Below are 15,029 nucleotides of genomic sequence, written 5' to 3'. Positions count from 1 at the left end.
TGGAAAAGATAGTTTGCATTTTGGAGTTGCTTGCTCTGAAAATGATGAAAGTTTATCAGTACTAGATTTAAAGTGTATTTTATTTTATTGAGGAAATGTACTGTAATGTTTATTAGTCCCTCTCACTTCAAATGGCTTGGACGTCAATGACAGCCAATGAGTTAAAGAAGAGTCTGACCACCCATGATAGCAAATAGTTTAAATTTCAAGTGAGTAATTTAGTATTAAAAGATTATTTTTTAGATTGTTTTTCAAAATACGTATTATCGCTACAGTATCGGCATCGACTAATACCACACAAGCAAGTATAGGAATCAGTATATGAAGCCAAAAAAATGGTATCGGTGCAAAACTACTTGATATATCAGTGGAAATGCAATTTAATGGTTGGCATTTCGGAGTTGCTTGCTCCGAAAAAGGTGACAGTGAAAGAGCTTATTTGTTTGTTATTATGCAAACATGTGTAACAATCTTCTAATGTGCCTCTCCTGAAATGACATGACATTTGGCCATCTTCAAAAGCTGATGTCTCGCTGAATAATTCACCGTTCCTGTCTTTTGATATACTAGATGCTTTTCGATGCACTCTCACACTTTGATGTGCTTTGATTTCCAGACGAGCCCTGCCACGGAGACAAATCCATCTTCTGCCAGATGGAAGTTCTGGCTCGATACTGCTCCATCCCCGGATATAACAAACTTTGCTGCGAGTCGTGCAGCAAACGGATCAGCGGCGGGGCGGTTTTCGCCGAGCCCGAGGACCGCCTGCGCTTCGGTTCCGCCTCTCAGCTGTTGGAGACATTGATGGCTAATGCGACCCGTGCCGGGAAACGACAAAACGGCGGGAAACCGCAACAAAACAGCGGTAAACCGCAACAGGGTGGCAGTAAACAGACACAAAATTCTGGGAAACAGCAGCAAAACAACGGTAAACAGAAGTCAAACGTCGCTAAACAGCAAAAAAATGGACGCTCAAGACCGTTAGCCACGCCCACTCTGCCCAAGAAAGCTAAAGTTACGTCAGCACCCAGGAGGAACCCGAGGAACGTCAGCAGGTGGCCCGCCACGTATTCGGAAGTGGAGAGATGAGCGGCGCTTTCTTTAACTATTTTGCTGCCATTGACGGTGATAGACATCCAATCCATTTGAAGTGGGAGGGTTGGTAGTGAATGAACCCTCCTACTTCAAATGGATTGGACGTCTACTAGAGATAAACTTTTTGGAGCTGCAACTTTCATCCCGCTATTCTCGTCAGTGACGCCGAAAGAGTTAACCGGACTACGCAGACACAGCAGTTTAATCTTTCTGGGTCATCTCAAACCAAACAAAAAAAATATAAATCATCAAAGACAGAAACAAAGAGGTGCTGGTTCACTTTGTAGTTAGTTACTGTGCTGTCATACAGAGGAAGTCAGGGCATCTGCTTCAAAATAAGAACAATTTAGACTATCCAGGTTGTCTGTAAAAATGCCAAAATGTCGTGAACGTAACATGTTTTTGTATGAAAATTCAAGACGGATTTTGACAACTATGATCTTTTAGTCGTTAAAAAATATGCGGTTTTTTTTTTGTTTTTGTTTTTAACAATTTAATCCCTTACAAACTAAATTGTATGTCTTTTTATAATTATCAAAGGCTAGTTATAAAAATACAAATAATCTTAAACATCAAAGACAGTATGTTATTGTAATTGTCAAAGGCTATAGAATATAAGTCTTATACATCAAAGATAAGTTAGATAAGGAATTCTGATTTTTAATGAGACAAAGTGTTTTGTGAACATCAAAGACAAGTAAATTGGGCATACCAAATCAGCTTGTTTTCTCAAAAGTTAACAAAAACAATCTGGAGCTCGTGCATTTTTTCATAAAACATGAAACACCAAACCTAACCAACGTGTTTTAGCTAGCAGTTAACGTTCACAATTTTTATAACATCAAAGACACAAGTTAGAGCGGCACGATTGTTTCTACTATTTAAAAATCTAAATATTTCTTTTCTAATGAGACTTTTTTCAAACATCAAGAACAAGCAAATCAGATCTAACAGATGTGTTTGCTTCCATTAAAAATCACAAATATTATTTGAAACTTGTGCATGTTTTCAAGAAACAAGCAAAACAGTCGCATTTTGGCTAGCAGATAACGTTCACATTTCTTATAACATTAAGGCCAGTTACAAAACTGTTTTTATAAATATCAGACAAGTTAGTCATCAACTAACCGCTAGCTTGCACATTTTAGTAAACATCTAAGACCATTAGATACAAAAAGGAAATGTATGCAATGTTACTTTTATCTTGTGATAAACTCTGTGAGAATGCAGCTAGTCATACATTACGCACAATGTTGTTATTACAATGATTTGAGTTGCCTTTAATTTAATGAATTCTGCATTATGGTGCTTCCTTTCCTGCTACACGGCAATCTGGAATTACAGGACAATAATCAGTATGGCGAACTGAACATTTTTTCCCCCTACACCATCTCAGTGTTAATGTCACAAAACTGTCAATGTTTTTACCTTCTATGTAGCAGCCGCAACTTTCCCAAGTTACGGCCACACGAGCTCAGCTTTGTTTTTCTTAATTTGTTTTAGGACTAATGCAGTCATGTGTATGGATGGATGCATCATGCCAGTGGAAAAACACTAACTCCCGGGCTGCCAGTGACAGCGATAGACATCCGATCCAAATGGGCGTCCGTCACAGTCAATGAGTGTTTTCAATTCACTGGCTGCTATTGATATTGATAGACGAATCAGAGTTGCTTTTTACAGTGACTGCACCGTAATTTTGTCAAATTAACCCGAAACGAGGGAAACACATCATCACATCCATTGTTCAATTGGCTAAATTAACATATTGGCTGCTGCTGAGAGCGATAGACGTCCAAACCAAGTGTTTGAGTTGAATTGATGATACGTACAAAATAATTTGGCAAAAATTGACTGTGCTATTGGCAGCCATTGACGGTTTTAAAAATTAACTACTTAAACTAAGGAAACACAACAATCAATCTTACTGCTAAAACAGCTTTAAAGTGCGTATGACATAAAAAAACGTTTATTTCATATTTCACGTGGTGTTTTATGCTCCTGAATGAAATGGACCACTTGGATATGTGTGGATGCAATCGTTTTATGTATTCAATATATATAATATATCTATGAAAATGAGTGACTTCCGGCTTCAGTCTAGAATTTAGGACGAATGCGAACGTGACGTCACCCGGGTCAGAATCTCACAATACAGCATTGCTTTATAGCATGCAGATGGACTGCGGATTCAGCTGATTTTGCGAATTTGTTTATTTTTAGCATCACCCCAGCCAAACGGCTGCAGAAAATTGTTGCTGCACTAAGGAGAGGCGTGTTTTGGTGGTTTCAAAAGGTTCCCGTTCACCACGGATATTGGCCAAAACAAGCCCTACTACTATGGGACCATTGGACATACGAGTTAGTAAGTAAACATCGAGGTGCGATGGTAGTGAGTAAACATCTTATTTTGTAATATGTGAAATACTGGGATCATGGCACATGTTTTAATACGAAGGTGGCTTGCTTTTTGTGGCTGATTGTCCACCAAGAATCCCACTCGGCCGACGACCGGTGGCTTGTTTGCACACCCCCCTCTATACTCAGCTTAATGCCCTCCTTGTGTGCCTCGTGTTCTGTCAAATTTTCAATCCCATCATAAATTGCAACTTTGCGTTAAAAATGGCCGCGAATACAGCGATTACAAAGTAAACACTACAAACTTTCTTTAAATAAAGGACTATTTAATTCAGTTTGATCATTGACGGACATGTAGAAAACCCCTCGTCAGACACATCCTGCCATGTTAGCTGCACAACAACTGCATGCCGCTCTCTGTTTACGTCTTTGCCGTGTAGTACAGCATTATTTTTACGCCATATTGGTGTTGACCATGTGGCAGCTACGTGCTCTTTCAACGTCGGCCGGTTTGTCCAGTGGTACTCTCCAGCTGCTTTCCCGGCGAGCTTTCCTTCCATAGCAGGGGAACGAGCTGTAACCTGCTCGCCGTCGGGCGGGTTGCCGATCAGCAAAGACAATCCACAACCCCGCCGTCGTGTGATATGATCCGGGCTAGTTTTGTGTGATTTTTCGTTTCGAAAAGCAAAAATAAGACTTTGAGACATCACTCGGTTCGGGTTAGCATGTCGACTAGCTGTCACGCCTCTTGGTTTGTTCACATTCTCTGAAGCTGGGGAAGGGAAATGACAAAATCCTGACTAACTACGGTGGCATAAGATACCGTTCGGGAGGTGCGACAGTAAAGGTGAAGTACAGTTTCGACCATTATGGTTTAATTTTGCCATGTCGTGCTGAATACATGCATTTTTATTATTTCATATTCCATTTAGCACAAGACTGTTATTTTTCATGACCATACCATTTATTTAACAATTGGGGAAAAATACTTCGATAAAAAGGATATCCTGTCAAAATATTGTAGTAGAGAGACTGAAACAATGACGCATGGGCAATGTCGCTTTTTCCTCGTTCTGAATAATTCCCCCTCAATGGGCTGAATTCTAAATCAGATAAAACTATTACCCTGCGACGTCATTCTCCTGTTGGGGACGCTGGAGCCCTATAATGGTAGATGTGGCTAAACAGCGGATTAAAAGATTAATTTCTCGTCATCTGCACTTTTCAAAATTGTTGTATATAGTCGAATCGGCTCAAAATATGATTCTAATTCACTTAATAATGCTGTTAAAGACCGTTTTTCATCCTGTCGTACGCACTATAATATTATTTCATTACCTAATACTTGTTCGTTCATTTGGTCCTGCGAGTCAAAATGGATTGGATGTCTAGCACTGTCAATAGCATTTAAAGATGAGCATTCACTGCCAGTACTCCCAGTTTTAACGAATTGGATGTCTACCGTTGTCAATGGTTAACTCACTGTAAAAGGGACAATGTCAGTGCCTTGCATTCGATGGGAACGTCGACCCCACCGATACGGCCACCACAGACACGTCTCACGCTGTCAATGGCACTGAAACATGATCATTCACTGCCAGCCCTCTCTGCTCAAATAGATTAGACATCTATCACTCGTCTGCCCATTTCTTTGCCTCGCTGACTTCCAACGTTTTAGCAGTTAGCTAAACGTCACTAGGGCTGCAGCTATCGATTATTTAGGTAATCAATCTATCAGTGAGTTTAAATAATCAAGTAATGAGATAACGAACATTTAATGTATTGGAGAATAAACTTTAGGATTTGTAAAACATAAACAGGTGCTTATGCTTGCAATGGTATTTAATTTAGCCTGCTAAGATTGCACTTTCATGTGAATGCAAAATAAAATTCCTGAGTTTCTTCAAATTACACAGAATTGCACTTTCCTTCCACAAGAAATTACCCGAGCTTAGCTTAAAAAAAAAGAAAGGAAAAAAAAATCCAATCTAAGTACAACTAAAGAACAATTGGCTAAGTTTCATAGCAAATTCCGCTAGCTTAAATGGTATAAAATGCATATGCAGTTAAAAAACAAAAAACAAAAAAAAACTTAAAAAATCAGACACCTATTTCCACAAAAAACTGCTGAATATACATCTAAATTAAATAATGAATTCATCAACAAAACATTAACTCAAACAAAACATACCTTATGTTGGTCTTAACAGGGAGCAGCTGGATTCAGCCATGTTAGACGAGTTATGGCATATTCACTGTTGCCACTCGAGGGCAGTGTATCCACCCGAATCAATAAAACTAATGCAACACTTTCAAAATAAACCATTACAACGGTCACTCTAATTAAATGAATCCTCGATGCAGCAAAATTTGATTTGAAACATTTTTCTAATAAAATTACTCAAATTAATTGATTAATTGCTGCTGGACTAAATGTCACTGCCTACCAACGTTTTAACGACGGATTTCCTCACAACCACCATGCATCTGACTGCAATAAACACACAACACAATGTACAACAATGTATAGTACGTGTATATAGTTAGCATTGAGTGCAGACCTATTTATTGAAGGGGCGGTGCTGTTCGCGCAGTTTTTTTTCCCAAATGAATACGATCTACTAGGATAGAAATGACATTGTTTTTTGCAAACAATTAGATGTAAATATACACGCTCAATTTTGAGATGTTTGTCAGCAGGCTGTCTTTTCACAGCTAATTTGTTTTTTTGTCAAAACCGACCATATGAGCGCTTAATGCTAACAGCTAGTGTAGTTAGCAGCGACAAAACCCCTGAGCCTCCTCCCAGTACTGTATCCATACAACCTGTGCATTGTCATGTCTCCATTGTGCTTGTCTTGTGTATTTTGTGTAGATTCAAGTGTACACTACTACTGATGCTGTTTGTTGGACTGGGGAGCACATAGCAATAAAGGATAGGATCAACACCTCTGTGTTCTTTCTTTGCTTTCCCAAAATCACTTTTCAATCAATTTTGTTTCTATTATTATATATTTGTATGTTGAAATACAGTGAGGAGCTGTATGTATTTGCACCCTTTGTGATTTAGCAAGTTCACCTACTTAGAAAAGAGAGGTCTGAAATTTCAATCATACAGTAGATGCATTTTCACTTATAGAGAAATAATCTAAAAAAAAAAAAAAAATCCGGAACTCACATTGTATCATTTTTCAATAATTCATTTGTAATTTACTTGGGTTCATAGGTATTTGTACCCCTGAAAAAATCAGTGCTAATATTTAGTGCAGAAGCCTTTGCAATTACAGAGGTCATACACTTTCTGCAGTTCTTCAACAGTTTTATTTTTTTTTTTTTTTTACATATGGAAACAGGGATTTTGGCCCATTCCTCCACGCAAATCTTCTCTGTCAGTTTTCGGGGCTGACGTTCAGAAACACAAAGTTTCAGATCGATCCAAAGATTTTCTATTGGATTGATGTCAGGAGAGCCACGACTCATCTTCAAGTCTCTGACTGAAGGAAGGAGGTTGTGGCTCAAAATCTGACGATACATTTCACCATTCATCCTCTGCTTTATACAGTACAGATGTCATGTACCCTTTGCCGAAAAGCAGCCCCAAAGCATGAGGTTTCCACCCCGATACTGCACAGTGGACATGGTGTTCTTGGGATTGTACTCATCCTTCTTTTTCCTCCACACACGACGAGTAAAGTTTGTACCAAAAAATTCTACTTTGGTCTCATCTAACCACATGACTTTCTCGCATGACCCCTGTGCATCATTCAGATGATCCCTGGCAAACTTCAGGCGTTTCTTCACATGTACTGCCTTCAACAGGGGAACCTACTGAGCAATGCATGATTTTAAACCATTGCACCGTAGTGTTCTACTGACAGTAGCCTTTGAAGCTGTGCATCCTGCTCTCTTCAGGTCATTGACCAGCTCCTGTCGTGTTGTTCTCAGTTGAGCCCTCAATTTTCTCATCATGAGTAATGCCCCACGAGGAGAGATTTTACACAATCTGAGGTAGATTATCAGTCATGTTTAGCCTTTTTCATAGTCTAACAATTGCTGCAACTGTCACTAAGGCAAGACAAGGCAAGACACATTTATTCTTATAGCACAATTCAAAACAAGGTAATTCAAAGTGCTTTACATCACATGAAGCTCATAAAAATCACATTAAATCAAAAAAACATTAAGACAAAGGTAATCAAAACAGGAAAGGAAATTATGCATGAAAATCACATTAAATTTAAATCAGAAATGGAAATAAAGCAGAAAAGGAATAAAAAGCGAGTAGCCTGAAGTTTGAAATATGTAGACAGTTATGGATATGCTGTGGCGAACAAAGGTTTTATTTTTTTAGCCCTGAATTAAAGCCACTAAAAGTTTTAGCACATTTCAGGCCTTCAGGAAATTTGTTCCAGAGGTGAGGAGCATAATAATTAAATGCTGCCTCAGCCTGCTTGGTCCTGTTCTTGGAACATATGGGAGACCGGTTCCAACCTTAGGGGTCTAAATGTTTCATAGGAATCCAACAATTCAAGCATGTATTTTGGTCCAAGGCCCTTAAGTGTTTTATAGACGAGCAGTAGTATTTTATAGTCTATCCGTGACTCACTGGAAGCCAGTGTAATGATTTAAAAATCGGTGTAATGTGGTCCAATTTACTTGTATTTGTAAGGACTCTGGCTGCAACATTCTGTACTAGCTGCAGCTTCTTGACTGATTTTTTTATCAAGACCTGTAAATATAGGTTACAATAGTCCAATCTACTGAAAATGAATGCATATAAAGTTTTTCTATGTCTTGTTGAGTCAGAAGCCCCTTAACTATGGCTATATTTTTTAGGGGGTAATAAGCAGATTTAGTGACGGACTTTAGATGGCTATCAAATTTTAGGTCTGAGTCAATAATTACGCAAAGATTTGTGACTTGATTTGTAGGGGTAAGTTACTTTGTGCTAAGGTGCGTGCTTATCGTTTGACCTTTCCATTTTTGGCCCAAAAATGATCACTTCTGTTTCCTCCACATTTAGCTGGAGAAAATTCTGGCACATCGATTCATTGATTTGATGAATGCATTTACTCAGGGGAGACTAAGGAACTATAATCATGTGGGGACACAGAAATGTAGAATTGTGTGTCATCTGCATAGGTAATTTAGGAGATGTCATACTGTTACATGATCTGAGCTAGGAGAAGCATATACTAGTAGATGTTAAATAAGAGTGGTCCAAGAATGGACCCTTGAGAGACTCCACTCGTGAATTTGGTTCGTTCTGAGTGATGGTTTCCAATTGACACAAAGAAATCCCTATCATGTAAATAAGTTGTGAACCACTGAAGAACAGTGTCAGTGAGCCCTACCCACTGTTCCAATCTGCTGAGTACTATGTTGTGCTCAACCGTGTCGAATGCAGCACTGAGATCCATTAAGTAGAAGAACAGATGTTTTGCCTGCATCAGTATTCCGACGAATATCATTTAGGACTTTGATAAGCACGGTCTCGGTGCTATGCTGTGGCCGAAATCCAGACTGGAATGAGTTGATAAGATTATCTTGCATCAAAAAAAGCTGGATCTGTTCGAACACAACCCTCTCACTAAGTAAGGGTGTAACGGTTCACGTGGATGCATTGAACTGTTACAGTTTTGCATTTTCGGTTAGGTTCACTAACGTGCCACTTCGGTTTTGTTTAAGGAATTTTCTTCCCCATGAAATGTATCATTAGCACAAGCGGTACATGCGGAACCAACTGTGGGAGTTTCTGCACAGACACCTTAGTGTCAGACACTCAGGCTCCCTTTTAGGCTGGTTACACTGGAGCAGTTGACTGTGTTAAAACTGACACCTAGGCTGTGACCGGCGGGGGACGCTACAATGGTTGGCAGCGTAGGGAATACTTTTTGGCTTCCAGTTTAACCTAGTAATAGACAAAGGCAGGTGGATAAATCCAAAGTAATATCAACACTCCTGCCCAGATTTGAACCCCACCTAATATGGCACAATCGTCAGACAAATAGTCTTCAACGATTTAGACATTAAATCAGATAAACATGTTTTCGTTTTCGTGGAAGATGGTTTTGAGGATGATATACTGTATATGCTGACGACAATGGAAATCTTCCCGGTATTATTATGACCCCGAGGCAGAGCCTCGGCAATTCCTGACGCTGTTGAAGAAATTGCATTGAACTCTTAATATTCAAGCAATATTCAAGATATGGTCATGGATGAGAGAAATGCTTTGTTCGCCTGTGTGCCTTCTGTCTACACCACAGTCCCGGTCCAGGCTCACGAAAATTGCTCCACCTTTGCCGCACAAATCTCACCCATCCTCATCTAAGTGCATACTTTTATTGAATTGATTTTATTGAATTGAATCCATAAGTTGATATCCCAAAATATCAACAGCAACAGCAGTTCACACATTGATGCCCATACTAAATGGCAGACTCTACATTCGTCTCCCTGAGGGGCCATTTACATGGTGACTCTCCGAGAATACGAAAAATTTCTAACTTGCATTTGCATTTGCGTCTCCGTTTGAACAATGTCGCAATTCCGCATGAAAATGATGTAGTATTCATTCCAGGCCCTAGGGGGCAGTGCATATTTACAGGGCGACAGAGAATGATGCACTTTGACCGTACCAAGCTCCCTCAGCCCAGAGAAAAATATGCCCGAAATAAATTAAAGCCGACATTCCGCGATATTTGCTGTTTTTAATGTTTAGTAGCACCGCTGCACACGCCCAATGTGACGTAAACGACTGCTGACGTTAATGTCGCGGTCTCGCGCCGCGGGAGCCTTTGATATGCATGCCGAGGAAGCCCCCCTCAATCCTCGGCAATCGGATTCTTCCACTTTGGAGGCAGGATTCAGAATTTTTCGTCTTCGGCTTCCGTCTTCGCCGACACCATATGCACGCGAGGCGAGTCCACTACTCAGTCATTGCGTGTTTGTGTCGCAGAGTCACAATGTAAACTGCTCCTTAGTTGACGTAATCGCCGAAAATTACCGAGAGTACCTGATTGCGCCAATTGAATTTTCATTTTAAAAAAATGCCTATCAAAATGCCACGCAAAACAGCTTTGGAATTTAGAAGATTTAATTGTGTATTTTTCATATATGGGCGTTAGTTTTGCTGTGAAATTTCCCCTTATGGATTTCTAAAACATCTTAAATTTCTAAAAACACTATAATTCTGCAATCAACCCTGATACAAGCTGAAATCTGTTAAAAAAAAAAAAAAAAAAAAAAAAAAAAAAAAACATACATAAAAGACATATATACAAAAAACAGCAACAGCAACCTGAGTGGCGTCTTGACAAGGTTTCAGCTTTTAACAAAAACTTTGCAATTAATTAAATAGCCCTAATACACACACACGCACACACACACACACACACACACACAAAATCAGCCTGCAATCATTGATACAGACCCATGCTACATAGTCATATATGACAGAAGAGTAGGATTTCAAAGTTAGTGTCCATACATTATAAATATACTATATAATATGGTGAGTTTTATCATTATGTTTTTCAAGGACATGTAGTGAATAATCAGGCGTAAAAGTATTTGCGGGCCACAGGGCAAACACTGTCATTTGTGTTGATTGGACACCCGCCGAGTGCAGGGGAATCATCTGACAGCTCATTAATTGATCTACTGTATGGCAGCTCGTTAAAGTGTGTTTAGCACTGACTGTACTATAGAAGAAACATGAGCACCATTTATAATTTAATCTACACAGATGTTTCTCAATTTTTTCAAACTTTTTTTATGTTTTTTGGGGAAATTACATGCCAAGTCATGATATGCAGCATAGCAACAAGTTGTGGAATTTACGCAAGTAATTATATCAGGCTGATGCTTCTTATGACGGTGGCATAATAAAATTGTCATAGACCTGACGTGGCACGTGTCATGAATATGAATGAATGCTTATGACAACTGTCACTAACCCTTTTTTTTGTTTTGTTTTTTTTGTTTTTTTAAAGTTTCGTTAGACTCCTTTGGGCAATGCGCGACACGCCGACGGTCACCGGTGACTAGACAGCCGGTGTAGGCTCACTATCCTATTCCCCTCATTATCCACTCACGGGGGCCTGCGCTTGTCAGTGATGTTCCTTATTCTTGCTATATGATTATACAACTTTAACATATGCTAATAATACGCTCTGTGTGTTATATCATCCATCGCTTTTCCTTTTTAAATGGGTACTTTTAAGCGAACGCAAGAAATAACAACGGGAATATTTTTAAACAGGCATTTCACGGGAGAGCATTTAGACTCTTCGGCCAATCATATAGCGAGAGCGAGTGGATAGTGAGGGGAAGAGGATAGTGAACCTACACCGGTTCATAGTAATTATAGAGGGAAAGTGGCAAACATGCTTGTTGTCGTTTCTATCTTTCTATTTATCTATCTATCAATCACATAGGCAACGCAGATGAGGCAGAGACACTGTTCAAGTGGGGTTGCCGTATTTTGCTGTCAAAAATAGCGGCCAATGTGAGCATGTGTGTGAGATCAGGAAATAAACTTTCCTCGTTGCAAGGAACTTGCAAGGAACCTCCACCATGCTTCATTGTTGCCTGCAGACACTCATTATTGTACTGCTCTCCAGCCCTTCGGCGAACAAACTGCCTTCTGCTACAGCCAAATATTTCAAATTTTGACTCATGAGTCCAGAGCACCTGCTGCCATTTTTCTGCACCCCAGTTCCTATGTTTTCGTGCATAGTCGAGTCGTTGGCCTTGTTTCCATGTCGGAGGTATGGCTTTTTGGCTGCAACTCTTCCATGAAGACCACTTCTGGCCAGACTTCTTCGGACAGTAGATGGGTGTACCTGGGTCCCACTGGTTTCTGCCAGTTCTGAGCTGATGGCACTGCTGGTCATCTTCTGATTTCGAAGGGAAATAAGCTTGTGGTGTTTTTCAGTTTCCTTGGCCGACCACTGTGTCTACGATCCTCAACGTTGCCCGTTTCTTTGTGCTTCTTCAAAAGAGCTTGAACAGCACATCTTGAAATCCCAGTCTGCTTTGAAATCTTTGTCTGGGAGAGACATTGCTGATGCAGTATAACTACCTTGTGTCTTGTTGCTGTGCTCAGTCTTGCCATGGTGTACGAACTGTGACATGATACTGTCTTCCACAACCTCACCTTGGTAGCAGAGTTTGGCTGTTCCTCACCCAGTGTTAAGCCTCTTACACAGCTGTTTCTGTTTCAGTTAATAACTGTGTTTCAACCTACATGTGACATTGATGATCATTAGCACCTGTTTGGTATAATTGGTTGATCATACACCTGACTATCATCCTACAAAATCCCTGACTCTGTGCAAGTGTACCTATAAGAATTGATGCTGGTTTGGAGGCAAAGGGTAGTAACTCCAAATATTGATTTGATTTAGATTTTTCTTTTGTTCACTAACTTTGCATTTTGTAAACTGATAAAAATAAACAATCATTGTTTATATTTTTGAAAGCATTCTTAGTTTACATCATTTTTTCATACCTGCCTAAAACTTTTGCACAGTACTGTATATATAAATTATATATAAATAAATAAATATATAATTTTGGGCTGTCAAACGATTAAAATTTTGAATCGAGTTAATTACAGCTTAAAAATTAATGAATCGTAATTAATCGCAATTAATCACAATTCAATACATCTATAAAATATGCCATATTTACTGTAAATTATTGTTGGAATGGAAAGATAAGACACAAGATGGATATATACATTCAACATACGGTACATACGGACTGTATTTGTTTATTATAACAATAAATCAACAAGATGGCATTAGCATCATTAACATTATTGTTGGAATGGAAAGATAAGACACAAGATGGATATATACATTCAACATACGGTACATAAGGACTGCATTTGTTTATTATAACAATAAATCAACAAGATGGCATTAGCATCATTAACATTATTGTTGGAATGGAAAGATAAGACACAAGATGGATATATACATTCAACTTACGGGACATAAGAACTGTATTTGTTTATTATAATAATAAATCAACAAGATGGCCTTAACATTATTAACATTCTGTTAAAGCGATCCATGGATAGAAAGACTTGTAGTTCTTAAAAGATAAATGTTAGTACAAGTTATAGAAATTTTGTATTAAAACCCCTCTTAATGTTTTCATTTTATTAAAGTTTGTAAAAATTTCAATCAAAAAATAAACTAGTAGCCTGCCATTGTTGATGTCAATAATTACACAATGCTCATGGGTGCTGAAGCCTATAAAATCAGTCGCACCCAAGCGCCAGCAGAGGGCGGCAAAACTCCATAAAACACAATTAACATGTGGGCATTTCAGTGTACTGTCATTTAAATCTGTCTGAGCGGGGCAGGTGCGTTAATTGTGTCAAATATCTTAACTTGATTAATTAAAAAAATAATTACTGCCTGTTAACGCGTTAATTTTGACAGCCCTAATATAATTATAACGAAAAATACTAGAAATCGGAACATCCTCAATCATCTTAAATCTTAACAGAGAAAGAAATTGGAGAAAATATTTTAAAAAATAATTTAAAAATATATATAAATGTATTGAGATAAAATTTAAAAATAAAAAAATACAAATTAGGCCTGCAAGCAAGACTGAACGGGCCCTAGTAGTTGGGCACAGCTCGGACGTAACGCAACTCAGGCTGCGGCTCTATAAACTGCCAAAGTCCCTGAAGCAATCTCATTTTTAATGGCGAACAAAGGGTCGTCATGTGGACATGGACCTTAAAATTGTGTATTACAAAAGTTCCTGTTACTACACTGACCAACTTGAAAGGAACTGGACATGTATAAATAAAATGAGTGACCTTCTGTTGCCACTCGTTGGCGCTGTCGGGTTGATGCAATTGACCCCTACAGGACTCTCCAGGGTACGACTCTCATCATGCACGGGACGTTTAGCGCAGATGTGCTGTATATATGCCAAGTTATGACTGTTCAAAACTTGTTGTGAAACAAAATGGTGACAGACATTTTCACTTTCTTGTCTGGACCCCTCTGCTTCAACGAAACCTCATGTTTTTCATCAAGCACCTGTACACATGTTTTAAGGCTCCCCTGATGCAGGTTTCAGGTCAATTGATTTTTTTCCCCTTGGAGGAGGAGCCTGTCTGGTTAAAAAAAAAAAAAAAAAAAAAACTTAACTTTGGCACCCCGCCCAGGTCAGGCCCGTGAATGAAAACTCACCATTTTGTTAACTTAAGATCACGTATGTCTCATGAATAGTCTCACCAATTTTGAGGAGAATTCAACTAACCCAAAATCTCAAATGTGCACCCTGTAAATCGAATAAAATTTCAACATTCAATCCAAAATACCCGATTTTATGTTGGGTTTGGGATATGGGTCCAAGAGACATTTTGATGCAGTTTTGCACAAGGTACTGACTCCCCAATTTTTCTCCTCTACGTTGAAAAAAACAAATAGAAGAGTCCTTTTTGAAAAATTCAAGGAGGCACCATTGAGCCATTTTGTTACATTTTTTCACAAGGTTGCATTTATGTGCAAATTTAGGTGCCTTATCGAGCATCCCTC

General features: G+C 38.9%; 1 protein-coding gene across 2 annotated transcripts in view; it reads left to right on the top strand.

The window, feature by feature from the left end:
* Positions 1-6,354, top strand: part of adamts3 (ADAM metallopeptidase with thrombospondin type 1 motif, 3) — a 278,467-nt gene extending 272,113 nt beyond the window's left edge. For both annotated transcript variants that reach the window (XM_057832049.1, XM_057832048.1), the window contains one exon: positions 617-6,354. In XM_057832049.1, coding sequence (XP_057688032.1) covers positions 617-1,089 — 473 coding nt within the window. In that variant the 3' untranslated portion in view covers positions 1,090-6,354. The remainder of the gene's footprint in view (positions 1-616) is intronic.
* Positions 6,355-15,029: the final 8,675 nt, after the last annotated feature.

The sequence above is a fragment of the Corythoichthys intestinalis genome, chromosome 3 (genome assembly GCF_030265065.1).
Source record: "Corythoichthys intestinalis isolate RoL2023-P3 chromosome 3, ASM3026506v1, whole genome shotgun sequence".
NCBI classification, from domain to species: domain Eukaryota; kingdom Metazoa; phylum Chordata; class Actinopteri; order Syngnathiformes; family Syngnathidae; genus Corythoichthys; species Corythoichthys intestinalis.
The sequence above is the reverse complement of the archived record's forward strand: the minus strand, read 5'-3'. Positions and strand labels throughout refer to the sequence as shown.